This window comes from Stegodyphus dumicola, chromosome 7, assembly GCF_044657685.1.
Source record: "Stegodyphus dumicola isolate Sdum_Otavi_A_Nest chromosome 7, ASM4465768v1".
NCBI classification, from domain to species: domain Eukaryota; kingdom Metazoa; phylum Arthropoda; class Arachnida; order Araneae; family Eresidae; genus Stegodyphus; species Stegodyphus dumicola.
The window spans coordinates 13043016-13057471 of record NC_140774.1 but is presented as its reverse complement, the minus strand read 5'-3'; the positions used below and the strand labels follow the sequence as shown (position 1 = coordinate 13057471).

General features: G+C 35.1%; 1 protein-coding gene across 1 annotated transcript in view; it reads right to left on the bottom strand.

Moving 5' to 3' along the window:
- Window positions 1-1505: 1505 nt before the first annotated feature.
- Window positions 1506-14456, bottom strand: part of LOC118199342 (glycine--tRNA ligase-like) — a 60501-nt gene continuing 47550 nt past the window's right edge. The window contains exons 15-18 of the mRNA XM_085821350.1: window positions 12530-12639; window positions 12342-12435; window positions 4285-4472; window positions 1506-2385 (exon numbers count right to left, since the gene is read on the bottom strand). Coding sequence (XP_085677476.1) covers window positions 2272-2385; window positions 4285-4472; window positions 12342-12435; window positions 12530-12639 — 506 coding nt within the window. The 3' untranslated portion in view covers window positions 1506-2271. The remainder of the gene's footprint in view (window positions 2386-4284; window positions 4473-12341; window positions 12436-12529; window positions 12640-14456) is intronic.

Genomic DNA, 14456 nt, shown 5'->3' with positions numbered 1-14456 from the left:
CACTTTTGATGAAAAGCGAATTTACTTCAACAACACATACCAAAAGGGGGGAGTTGGTCTATGCCCGGTGAACCCATTGACAGCATTGGAAAGCGCAGTTTGACTAACAAAAAGATCATACTTTGTATCTGGTGGGACTGCTGTGGTATTATCCGCAAAGAGCATCTGAAAAAAGGTAAAACCTTCGACAGTAAGGTGTACAGAGAGCTGGTAGTTCGTGTTGATACTGCTAACAAGGAAAAATGTCAAACTGAGTTCCCACGCAAAAAGGGGATGTTCCATCAGGATAATGCAAGACCACATGTGTCTGCACTCACCAGCTGAACTCTATACGAACTTGAATGGGATCTTTTGACACACCCATGATTGCTCCTTTGGATTTCTACCTTTTTTCATACCTGCAGCTACATCTTGGTGGTACTATTTTCCATTCTGCACAGAATGTCCAAAATAAGGTTGATCTGTTTTGGGACTTGCGACCACCAATTTTCTGGGCCGAAGGCTTTGAAAAACTACTAAAACATTGCCAGAGAAACATAGATTTGGTGATTACTACGTGCACTAAAGGTACTGTTTTCCTCTTTTTTCCCTAACTTTATTAAAAATGTTTTTTGGGCGAAAAATTTTCATTAGAACAAGATATATATTACCTTACACTATGACAGAATTTTATTGTTTTTTCTTTATAACCTCATGCTTTATAATTGAGGAACTGGATTTTTTTAGATTTGTTAAATTAATGAAACATCTGTGAATTCATTTTGAGAGTCAGCGTCTTCAATTAATGAGGAGATGATTTTCCCTATTTTGTCAATTGAAATGTCCATGAATTTTAAAATTCTATTTAAATCTCAGAGATCTAAATTTTCAAAGTATTTTAAACAGACTAAAGCCAAGATAAAAAAAATAATTTACATAATACCAGTAAGTTATGAATATAATAGTAGCATTAAATATTTGAAGCTGGAATATATGCATCATATTCTTAAACTGAAATTTCTATTATAAGTCTTTTTTGAACAGTTGCTTTAAAGGTGTATAAACAATACTTTAGCATGGAAGTATATACATATATATGCATCAAAGTACATATGATGTAATTATTTTGATGATTTTCATAAACATTTCTTATTATTTAAGTAATCCAATTGTTGTTATTGAGTACTAGCAACTGTGAAATTTGTACATGCCCACATGTGATTTAGTTGACTTTAAAATATGTTACTGAAATAGGCATCAACATGTGCTGTGTTGGGCACCTGCTAAATATTTTCATAGAGTTAATCAAGATTAATTTTTTCTCCACAAAAATCTTATATTCTCATTTTCTAATCAAATATTCAAATTTTAATTAACTTTTATTTTAGGAAAATGTTTTTTCAGATTGCTCTTCTAAAAAAAAAATTAAGAGTTAACCGTTAAGTATTTGAAATTCAAAATTTAATGATGATTATTTATTAAATTTAGTGTTTATGACATTTTGTTTCATTATGAGCTATAAAAAATTTCAGTAAAAATTTTATTATTGAGTATAATACATAATAATAGCCAACAACTGTACAAAACATTCAATCATAGCATGTGACAGAAACACTTAATGAACTTTAATTAGAATAATGCCAGCTTTCATTTGATTTTAATTAAAAGTCCACTCAAAATAAAACAATATGATTCAGTTTCTTTATTAAATAAAGGCCAGGGAAAAAAGAGATCATAAATGCCTCTTACTACACATGCATTTTCATTAAATGAATTAATATTTGTATTTTATTTCTAAACACAAATTTTTATATTAAAATTGCCTTTAAAGAGTTTAAATAACTTCAGGTACAACTTTTTCAAAATATTTTATATTCTTAAGAACTAAGGAAAGCTTAACTTTTTAGAGGTGTGGAATAGAAACGACATATTTTTAATAGTAAAATTACTGAAGTATTTCATAGTGTGAAACTATTATTCTCTCCTTCAACTTGAAATTTTAGTGTTAATGGAATGTTCCTAAATGTGTGTTGGTTATATTAAAATTGTAACTTTTTACAATGCATGTATTGTTTTTTTTTCTTCCATTTGTAAGCATATGTAACCTCATGTTCAGTAGTTCTAAATATCTAACTTTTAATATGGCAAAACTAGATCAAGGTTTTAATTTTTAAAACTCTGATCTTAGTTTATAAGCTCTTAGCTTTCTTCTAATAATTAGCTCACTTTAAAGTAATATTAACTAGACCATTCATATTTATTAATAACTAGACCATTCAGTATTTTTAAAGATTATCCAGGTTTAGCAGCTTTCTGGTGTTCAAATTTTGGATAGCAACTCCTTGCACTATTCCAAGTTCTCTCTCCAGATGTTAAATCCTGAATCAGGGGTACAATTTGGTCTAACTGAAAAAGAGTGAAAGAGTAACATATATTAAAAGAATATAATTTGTTCACATAAAAACAGTTTACAAAATAAGAGCCAATAAGTATTAAAGTATATAAGGTCTATCCTAAAAGAAATGAGACACATTGTGGTATTAAAGCCATATTTTTATTCAGATTTAAGGTATAAAATTATGGCGCAGTTTAAATTAAAAGCAATTTATCATCTTCAGTAATTGGGCTTTAAATAACTAAGGTCAAATTAGAATTAAAATAAGGGTAAAAATAAAAATGATTTTATTGCAATTTTAAAAACCTCCTGTGACTTAAATTTCATGTAAAATGTTAATTATTTATGCAACTGACTTCCGTCTTGTAATACCATTCTAAAAATAAAACAGAAGCATGCATGATGTATTATTATTAAACACTATATAATATTTAGCATAATTGTAAAACAAAATTGAGAATAATACCAATTCCTTAAAAGGTAATATTAAATTAGAGAGAGAATTTCTTAAAACATTTGATAACAGTCACATTTATTTTAAGATTTACAAGGTAACTGTTAAAAAGTCCTCCCTCCTTTTTTTAAATATTCATTAAAAAAGCACAATTAAAATAACAGTCTAAGGAATTTTTTCAATTTAAAATAACAGAAAAATACATATAGTTTATTTTGCTGGGTTTTTAAAAATGCATTATAATAATTACATATTAAAAGATACAAAACATCTATAATACTGCAAAATATCTGTGTCTTTTTAATCTGAAATTTTTCTGAATATTTTAGTTTACTTTATTTATTTCCCAACTACTTTTCTTAAGTTCATCTGCTTTTATAATTAAATCAATGTTCCTATTAGTTTCTGTATCAGCTGCAAATTTATCAATATCTTCAACACTATCCTTGAAAAAATTAGAAACAACTGTGTAATTTTGGAATGAAAGTAGATTAAATCTTACAAATTAAAAAAAAACATTGATTTTTTTTTATAAAGGTCCTAATAAGGTAATTTTTTATTTTTCTCATATCAAAACTGAATGAAGGAATTATTTTTAAACCTTTAAAAAAATGTATTTTTATACACTGCACATTAAAAGATTACATATAACCCCAGATTTTGTATTTCAGTATATTTCCAAACTCTTGTAACGAAGTCAAAATTTCTAAAAAACTGTGGCAACTTGTGCTGCACAATTAAATTTACTCATTATTTTATGGGATTTTTAAAAGTTTTTTTAGTTTAAATTATTCTTGTTCATACAAAACTGTTTTTTTTTTTAATGTAAAACATTTATTTAGAAATTTCATATTTTGTTTTCGTAAGATAAGGGGCAAGTTCTTTGTTAACATTTTATAGCTCATCACTGGTTGTAACTGTTTAGTGTGCCAAAGATGTAGCAACACAGTAGGAGGGAGATCAAAATGTTTTGTGAGATACACTTAATGGATTCATTTCTTCTCTGAGTACCATTTTCTTCCTGTATAAGCGAATAAAAATTAATATAATCCATCTATCTCTATTAATTATCTTTAATTTAAATTTAAAATACATGCCGCCCAGTCGGTATAGTGGTCAGAGAAGCTGACTGCATTCCCAAAGGGCCTGGGTTCGAATCCCGGAGAAGGCATGGTTGTAATTTTCTGTCCCTGGTGGCCCACCTATTAGGTGCCTCCATAATAAAGAGACCACCACATCCGGCCTTGTATAGATTAATGGACTGGGTTACATTTGTAATTGTTCATAATCTGCCATTGGAGGAAAAAAAAAGTTAAAATACATCATTAACTCTGGCATATCTTCTTAGTGGATAATTATCATATTATCAATGATTTTTATGTGACATTAATATGTTTCCACCTAAAATTAATACATTACTAAATAGAGAGACTGAAAAAAAAATTGCAAAACTTACAGGCACTCTTATTTGCTCCATTGTATCACGCTCTCTTAAAGTAACAGAAAAAGGTTTTTTCAAAGAATCAAAGTCTATTGTAATTCCAAATGGAATTGCCATTTCATCACTTCGTGTATATCTACGCCCAATAGATTCATTGCTATTGCTGACATGATGAAAAACATCGTCCTTTTTAAATTTTTCACCTTGAAATTACATAAAAGAAATATAGTATACATTTTTACAGATAGTATGCTAATGCAAATGAAAATATTCTAAAGCTAGCAGCTGCAAACTTTATTTCCTTATGTATTTATCTCAGACCTACACTTCTAAATATAAAATTTCTCAAAATTAGGTATAGAATTTTATGAAAAATTATCAAGATTTATCACGCATGGGTTTATAGACACAAAATGTATTTCATGTGGTTCCAGACAGTCCAATAAGCAAACTATTTACTACGTTATAATCAGGTACAAAATGTCCCATACTTTTATGCATAAAACTCATGTTAATACACTGCTTGACATGGAAAATGCAACACCAAGAAGGAGTGGTTAGAAATTTATGCAAATTAGAGTAGACGCACGTCACTGAGTTATGCGAATGATGTGAAATGCGCAGCTCTCCTACGCATGTGAAGTAAGATATAAGGGAAAGAACGTGCAGAATGGGCAATATTCGTGTCGTTATTTCTGCCAGACAAATTATCGAATAAAGTTGGTTTTTGTCCCGGAAGATACGTGTTATAGGAGAGAATGCCAGGCGGCCGTGAATGAAGGCACTTCCAGCAGGCAGACGATTTTACAAGGGGTATGGTGATTGGACTGAGAAGGACGGGTTGGTCCTTACATCAAATCGCAGCTGATACCCACATGGATGCGAGCATGGTGAATCGGCTATGGCAAACATGGTTGGAAGAAGGACGGGTACAGGTGTAGCCAGAGTGACGTCAGCACGCATGGACCGACGCATCCGCCGACAAGCTGTGGTGGTCACACAAGTCACTTGTAGTGCGATTCTGCAGCATGTGCAAGATACCCTGGATGTTTCTGTATCGACCAGAACCATTTCCCGTCGATTGGTTGAACGTGGCCTGCACTCACGCCATCCGTTAAGAAGATGGCCATTGACCCCACAGCATAGATGCCAACTCAGATGAGTTCTCAGATGAGTCATGCTTCTGTTTATCCAGTGACAGTCGCCCCATACGCGTGTGGCGTAGATGTGAAGACAGATTCAATCCAGCAGTAACTGTGGAACACCCCACTGCGCACCAACATGGCATAATCGTTTGGGGTGCTATTGCCTATGATTCCAGGTCCCCTCTAGTTCGTATTCAGGGCACTATGACGGCCCAATGATATTTGGATAATGTACTGTGGCTGGTGGTAATCCCCTACCTTCAGGGGCTGCCTAATGCAATTTTTCAGCAGGATAACGCTTGACCACACAGTGTTCGCATCTGCCAACATGCTCTGCAAGGTATACAGATGCTTCCCTGGCCACTGTACTCTTCTGACTGTCACCAGTCGAACATGTGTGGGATGTGATTGGATGCCATTTGCAGACTCTGCCCCTGCCTCGTTCAAAAGACGAACTGTGGAAAATGGTAGAAAGGGAATGTAGAGCCATCCCTCAGGACACCATCTGCACTCTTATTAACTGTATGCCTAGACTTGTTTCTTCGTGCATCGCTGTCCGCTGTGGTCCTACATCCTACTGAGCCGACGCCGTTCTTGCTCTGTATTCTGACTATTATTTTGAAATAAAGATCACTTATTGCTGCTTGCTGTCTCTGTCTTTTTTCCAAATTTCATCACTTTCTGATCACTCCTTCTTGGTGTTGCATTTTCAATGTCGAGCAGTGTATTTTTTAGTGCAAAAGCACATTAGACCAAATGTGTTGCAACCCTCCTGGCCAATAATTATAGGCCTCATAGTTAACACCAGAACACCCAACACAGACAAACAAAAACACAGTTAAAAGACTAAAGCAGAAATATAGTCAAAAACATCAAACCGAAATTCCCAGTATTGTTCTATTGCTATTTATAAAGTTCATCAAATCCTTTGCAAACCTAAACTCTTATTGCCGCAGTATAATTCTTTTATGTTACCCTGTTTTTCCCTAACATGTCACAATAATATGCAATCTTCGACGACACGGCATGCATTGCCTTCAGTACTACAAAAGACTATTATTTTGTAAATTAAATCTTTTCAGGTACGCCTGCTACTTTGACCTATAATATTGTTACGAATTTGGTATTTAAAAAGCTAATGTTAGTTTAATTATAAATTAAATGGTTTTATTTCTCGCGCAGTGCAGCGCGTGACGAATATTAAAAGAAAGCTAAGCCGGAAAATTGAAAATACAAGAGCGCGTGCATTAAATAAATAAATATCTCTTTTTGATTTCGAGAAAGTACTGGAAAATTCTAGCGCGTGATTTTAAAATCTTATAAAAGGAGGAAAACATCTCAGTTTGTAGTAGTTGCTTAGTTTGTTGTTGTTTAGAAAACTACTGTTGTTGATTGTAGCGAATTCGCGGATTAGCGTTTTTTAGCTGTTTTGAATTACGTTCTATTGGACATTTGAGTAGTTAAAAGAAAGCTACTGTGAGATATTGTAATACTGCATGATAATTTGAGAAAATTTAAGCATTTTTGTTGTGATAATAATAAATTTTTGTTCATTTTTCATCGGACTTGTGCATTCGTTTCATAACGAACCCGTACGCACGCAACAATTTTTGGTGTCAGGAGTGGGGTTTGAATGCCAATAACAAGAGCGATGGAAGAACAATTGAGACAGCTCATTAGTGCTTTTGCTGCATTCCAAGAAAAGATGGAAGCTGGCCAAGCATCATTTAAAGAAGAGATGAAAGACTGTTAAAACAGAGATTAGATCCGTTAAAGCAGAAATGAAATTGGGCCAGGAATCCGTTAAGGAAGAAATGAAATTGGGCCAGGAATCCGTTAAGGACGAAATGAAAGCCGTTCAAGCTGGTCAAGAAGAAATGAAAAGAGAAATTACTTGCATAATAGAAAATAAATTTGTTGAAGCTATGGAAGGCAGAATTGATGCAGTTGAAAATAAAGTTGGACATATTGAAGAAAGAGTTTCTTCGGTGAAAGAAGAAATAGAAGAAAGAGTTTCTTCTGTAAAAGAACATATAGAAGGGAGAGTTTCTGCTGTGGAGGAACGAATTGAAGGAAGAGTTTGTGCCGTCCAACACCAAATCGAAAAACAAATTGATGAGAGAGTTTCTGCAGTTGCCAAAGAAATGGATACTTTAAAGAAATTCGTAGCGTCGGCAGGGAGCAGGAGTGATGATTTTAAATTCTTACCAATGCCTGCTCGTCCACCTCTGAAGCTATCCACATATGATGGGAAGACCTCCTGGCAGGTGTATAAGACACAATTTTCTATCGTGGCAGATGCGAATGGATGGGATTCCCAAGCTAAGGCCTGTCATCTCGCCGCTTCTCTAAGAGCCGACGCAGCGGATATCCTTCAGACTCTTCCCGAAAACAAAAGACTAGACTTTGAAGCTCTATCTGGCGCATTGGAGCTGCGCTTTGGAGAGAAGTGTTTAAAAGACTACAGCAGGCTTCAACTAAAATCCCGTCAGCAGAAGCCCACCGAAACACTTCAGGAGCTTGCCACGGATGTTGAAAGGCTGTCCCACCTTGCCTTTACGGAGTGCCCGAGAGAAACGAGGGAAATCCTGTCGCTGCAATATTTCATCGATGGCATTCGGGACCCTGAAATACAGAAAGCACTGCGAATGGCAGATGCAAAGGATGTAAAAAGCGCCCTGTTGTACGCCATGAAGTTCGAGGCAGCCCAGCAAGCAACTAGTAGAGATCGCTACCCAGTTAGAGCTGTGCGAGTCCATGAGCCAGTGGATCAAGTGATGGCTCGTTTAGATGATTTAGCCAGACAAGTCGACGATTTGATACGGAGTAGGAGCGAGAAGAAAGTGGCTCTAAGGTGTTGGAGATGTGGTAGTGAAAGTCACCTAAGACGGAATTGCAGAACGCCCCAGGGTACGGAATATAAAGCAGATGATTTTACCAGACAAGTCAGTGGCTTGAGACGGAACAGAAGTGAAAAGAAACTACTTCTAAAGTGCTGGAACTGCGGAGTTGAAGGCCACATACGAAGAAACTGCAAAACACCCCAAGGTACGGAAAATAAGACCATTTCCCAGCAACGACGCAGTAAACAAATTAGTGACCATATCGAGGAACGGAGGTTGCCAGATAATGAAAAACCTTCTTTTAAAGCGCTTAAAATTTATACAGTGAGTGGCAACAGTAACAGACTGTCCATTAATGGGAATATCGATGGAGTTCCTTGCAATATGATCATTGACACAGGAGCTAATGTTACCATCATTAGGAAAGATTTAGCTGAACAGTTTAAAGATAAACTTATTTGGATGCCATCCTGTGTTACCCTTCAGACTGCGTCTGGTGACAAGATCGACATAACTGGGAAGTTAAACGTAAACGTCATGTTTGGAAGTGCCGCCTACCATCACACGGCATATGTGGCGGATATTACAGATCCATGCATACTCGGATTGGACTTTTTAAGGAAATACAATTTTTCCTTAGATTTCAAAAACAATAAGCTGCTTTCAGCATCTGATGGCATGACTATCCATCCTCAAAAGGGATCCTCGCCTGGAAATGTCGACGCCTTGTCCGAAAGATCGAGCTCGGGAAGCTGCCGAAATCATACCAGGGTCGAAAAGAAACGCAAGACTACCAGCTATTCTCCATCTCAGAAGCTCTTCGGTCAAGACCTTCGTCTGCCTTGTGACCGCCTGTTTAGTCGCCCTACGGATGCGCCTTCATCACCTGAGGAACACATCCAAGATGCCCAGGCCCGGTTTGAGAGGATGCATCGTTCTGCACGAAATCGAGTCAACTTGGCGACGGAGAATATGAAGACCAGATACGACACAAGAGCTAGTGAACATCAATTCCACGAAGGAGACAAGGTGTGGTTGTGGAATCCGACTCGACGGAAAGGACTTTGTCCGAAATTACAGTCACCTTGGGATGGGCCGTACACAGTCCTAAACAGGCTGAATGACGTCGTGGTTCGGATTCGTAAGTCTTCGAACTCTAAACCTAAAGTCGTTCATTACGACAGGTTAGCTCATTACTATGGCCATAGTACATAATGTAAATAATTGTAAATAGTATAAGACCATGGTCCATTTTGTTTTTAAATGTGTATTTGATTTGTATTTGATAGCATTTGATTTGTTTTATGTATTGCATTTATTGTTCATGTTGTTTATTATTGTAATGTAATGCTTATTAATGCATTTATGCCACAGTTTTAAGTTTAGCTTCCTGTCCAGGGATTGTACTGCCCGGGACGTGCAGTCCTTGGGAATGGGGCAGTGTTACGAATTTGGTATTTAAAAAGCTAATGTTAGTTTAATTATAAATTAAATGGTTTTATTTCTCGCGCAGTGCAGCGCGTGACGAATATTAAAAGAAAGCTAAGCCGGAAAATTGAAAATACAAGAGCGCGTGCATTAAACAAACAAATATCTCTTTTTGATTTCGAGAAAGTACTGGAAAATTCTAGCGCGTGATTTTAAAATCTTATTAAAGGAGGAAAACATCTCAGTTTGTAGTAGTTGCTTAGTTTGTTGTTGTTTAGAAAACTACTGTTGTTGATTGTAGCGAATTTGCGGATTAGCGTTTTTTAGCTGTTTTGAATTACGTTCTATTGGACATTTGAGTAGTTAAAAGAAAACTACTGTGAGATATTGTAATACTGCATGATAATTTGAGAAAATTTAAGCATTTTTGTTGTGATAATAATAAATTTTTGTTCATTTTTCATCGGACTTGTGCATTCATTTCATAACGAACCCGTACGCACGCAACAATATCATACAAGGTCTTTCCTGAAAGTAATCTCAGTAAATCTATTAAAAGTCATTTATTGAATTTATTCTTACAAGTGTTTAAAAATCTTCAAAATAGTCTCCTTTTGCATCGATACATCGGCTCCAGCAGGACTTCCATCTCTCGAATACCTTTCGGTAGTCCTCCTCCGGAATGTCTTTTAATGCCGTGATGCAAGCTGCTTTGATCCCATCTACTGTCCCAAAATTCTTGCCTTTCAGGGGTGTTTTGAGGCATGGAAACAAAAAAAGTCGGGGACAGCCAAGTCCTGGCTGTATGGGGCTGGGGGATCGTTAGCATCCCTGCTTTGACCAGGTAGTCAGTGCCGAAGAAGCCACTGTGGGCCGGAGTGTTATTATGGTGTAATTTCTAGTTGTCTGCGATGTCCGGTCAGATGTATTTAACCCTGGGTTTCAGTCTTTTGAGGACTTCAACTTAAAATGTTTGAGTTTACAGTGGTTCCAGGTTATACAAACTTGTGATGAACGAGTCTGTGGATGTCAAAAAACATGATGAGCATGATCTTGATCTTTGATTTACTCATCCTGGTCTTCTTCAGGTGAGGGGATGAAGGTGTGTGCCACTCCGATGACTGCCGTTTGGTCTCCGAGTCATATTCAAATACCCAAGTCTCATCACCTGTAATGACGTTATCAAAACATTTTCGATCACGCTTGCACATGTCAAAGTTTTCTTGCCACGTTTTAACACGGCATGACTTTTGGTGATCAGTGAGCACTTTTGAAATCATTTTTGTGCATACGGATATGGTTTGTAATGATTTCATGAACTTGAGTTTTGGGAATGTTTAACATGTCAGCCATTAAACGAACACTTAACCGTCGGTCTGAGTTCAACAGTTCCCTCACTCACGTCACATTGTCAGTTGTGGATGGCTGTCCGGCATGGTCCTCGTCGTCGACCTTGGTGGCCCAAGGCCTTGTGGAAACTTTCAGTGGCACTTTCTTCTTAAACTTTCAGTGGCACTTGCCGATCTCACAAGGCATGTTCTTTGTAAGCAGACTTGATCATAGTAATAGTTTCCGTAGCGGTCTTGCAAAGTTTCACACAAAACTTGATCACAAATCTTTGTTCTAACGATTGCTGCATTTTCACTTGCACAAGATCGGGAAAACAACATTCATGGAAGGCCCATCCTCACTCTCCAGATGTTTGAAGCACATTGAGCGACAACGCGCTGCTTAGTTTGTAAGCAGACTTGATCATAGTAATAGTTTCCGTAGCGGTCGTGCGAAGTTTCACACAAAATTTGATTGCAAATCTTTGTTCTAATGATTGCTGCATTTTCACTAGCACAAGATGGGAAAAACAACTTTCATGGACAGGCCCATCTTCACTCTTCGGATGTTTGAAGCACATTGAGCGACAATACGCTGCTTAGTTAGGTTTCCCCACTATTAGTTTCAACCGACAGCGCTTTGACGTACAGTCGCATCACAATAAATTCACTGACATTACATTCAGGACAGTCTTCGTATGTATGTATTCTATTTTAAATAATCTATAAGAGTTTTGACATTATTTATTTAACTGTGGCTGAATATCGGGGGGGGGGGACCAATTGACTCTGTGTGCTCAAATTTTTACAGATCGCGTTACAAATTAGGAACAGGCAAGCTTTAGAAATATATATATATTCATTCATCTCTTACTAGAATGGGAGAGATCCTATTGCTGCCAGTCATGAGAGATTCTACTATACTATAAAACTCTTCTATTCCAAGTTTCAAAATTTTTTTCATACAATTTAAGTATTTATTATCTTAAAGAAATGTAATAAATAATTTACTAATTGGACTTTTTTATCAATGGGGATCATCAGAAGGTTAGATTTTAATTTTATACAATTCTCTCATGTACAGTAGTGAAAATGTGTACATAAAATTCTTTATCTACTCTTCAGAACTTTGCAACAAGAAATATTAGTTATTATGGAAATAAAATGTAAGCTATAGCTGTAACAGAAAGTACTAATTATTATAGAAATAAAACTTAAGCTATAGTTTTGAAATATCCTTTAAATTTTAAAATACAGTTTTATCTCAGAGCCATTATAATCAATCTTCAGTATATTTTAACCTAAGATTATGCTAAATTTACACTTACATAATATAGTAACTAATGGAGAAAAATCAGGGTGATCACTTAGCGGAAGAATACTACACTTATAAGGTGCAACAACAGGAGGTAATGCAAAATACTGAAAAAAGAAAATTATTACTAATTACTAAAGGCAAAATACAAATTATTGATAAATATAAATAATTAAATCACACATAACTGAACATCATTACCGTTCGCATTGCATTTTTAGTCCTCATTCTAAAATTATGTTCCCAAATGGAATACACGATGCGTAGAATACCGAATGAAGATTCAATAACAAATGGAACGACTTCTTCAACTGAAAAATTCAGGAGCTAAAAATGAATATACTACAAAATATTCAAGATATCACTTACACAAACAGACATGTAATCAATTCACGCTTATGGTAAAGATTTGAATGGAAAGAATTTATACAGGAAAGTCATGCAGCCTAGCTCGTAATATCCATGTTTCTCTATTTACTTCCTATTAGCTTAAACTATTAACTCTTCTCGCAGTGTCTCTGACAAGAAAGTATGGTGACTGGTGATTGGTTTTGTATTCCAAATTATTAACAACTGTAATAGTGTACTCTAACATATTTGTAAAATTTCTACCTAAAGGTTAAATAATTATTATTTATATTATGAAGAAGTTGCAAGTGTCTCAACTATTTAGAACAACATATAAAGCATATCAACAACATAAATTAACAAAAAGTATTCATTGTATTGAAGCAGCCATGAGATAGCCAGTACATTTTTAAAGGTAAAATATAATTATTTGCCTTTGTTATCTGAAAATGGATAACAATGTTGTTATCCGTTTTAAGATAATAAAGTTGTTTATTATCTGAAATTCATGCTGACAAAGTTTTCTAGAATTTTCTCTAGATAAGAGTTTCACAGCATTCTGCATACTTGCTGTGTCTGATTTTGCGAAGTGAATTAGTCATGCATTTTAGTTTCCACACTGTATTTTAAGTTTTCTGATTCATTATGGCTGATAATACAGAAGAATTGTGTAATCATTGATCTAACATCCCACTGAAATTGAGTTTGTTCAGTGACAGACATATTACAACTGTCATTAAGTTGGATTACATTAATAATGTAAAGTGGAAACATTGCTGGGGAAGTAATTATTTCTTTAGTGTCGGAGCATGTCATATCCCATCTTTTCATGACTCCATGTTATTCTATACTTTAGAAATTCAAACTCGCATATAAATTTCTCACCCTCTATTACTTCAAAATAAAATAGGCAGTTAAAAATCATCCCCCCCCAAATAATGACTCATAACCACAGTAGCAATGCTGCAGAAAAAAGGTCAAATCTTCCAATTTACTAAAATCTTATAATTTACTCTGTGCAATAATAATGACATACACTAAGATCGTAAATGGTCACGATGATCTTGGTGCTTATTTTAAATATAAACTATAACTCTTTAGATTGTTATTAGAGTGGTAAATGTACATAAAGATTCTTTGCTTCATGTGGATTATTGCAAGAACAAACTGAAATGAAGCTTGTTCCAGTATGCATAACTTATCTTAACAAGACTTCCAAAATATACAAAATTAATTAACTTACTAATAGATTTAATTAAATTAATTTTGACAAAGAATGCAAATACTATCTACCTTAGGGTGGATATTGTAATTGTATTCATAACCTTAGACTCATTAGGATGGTAATTAAAATGTTAAATTAAGTTACAAAAATATTACAAGTAATGCGGTAGTATGTACCGAGTGACAATTTTATGAGTAGATAAAGGTCGTTATGGTGGTTAGAGAGTTAATGCAAGAAAAACTATGAAAATCCCATGTAGTTAATCTGTTGCAAGGATCAAATCCAAGATGAATTAATAGCATTCTGTAGGCTATTGGAGCAACATAAGAAGATTTTACACAGAAGTTCTAAAACAGAATGTATCATATTCCAGTTTATGTCTTCCTTTTTTTTTTTTTTTTTTTCCATTATGCCTCAAAGTTTTCTCTCACCACATTCACACTTTGTTTGCTTTCCAACTGTACATTAGGAATCACTTCTTTGAAAACAGATGTTCGAGAATAGCAATAGTTCTATGTATGATGGAACCATACCGGGATTCCACAAATCACAATC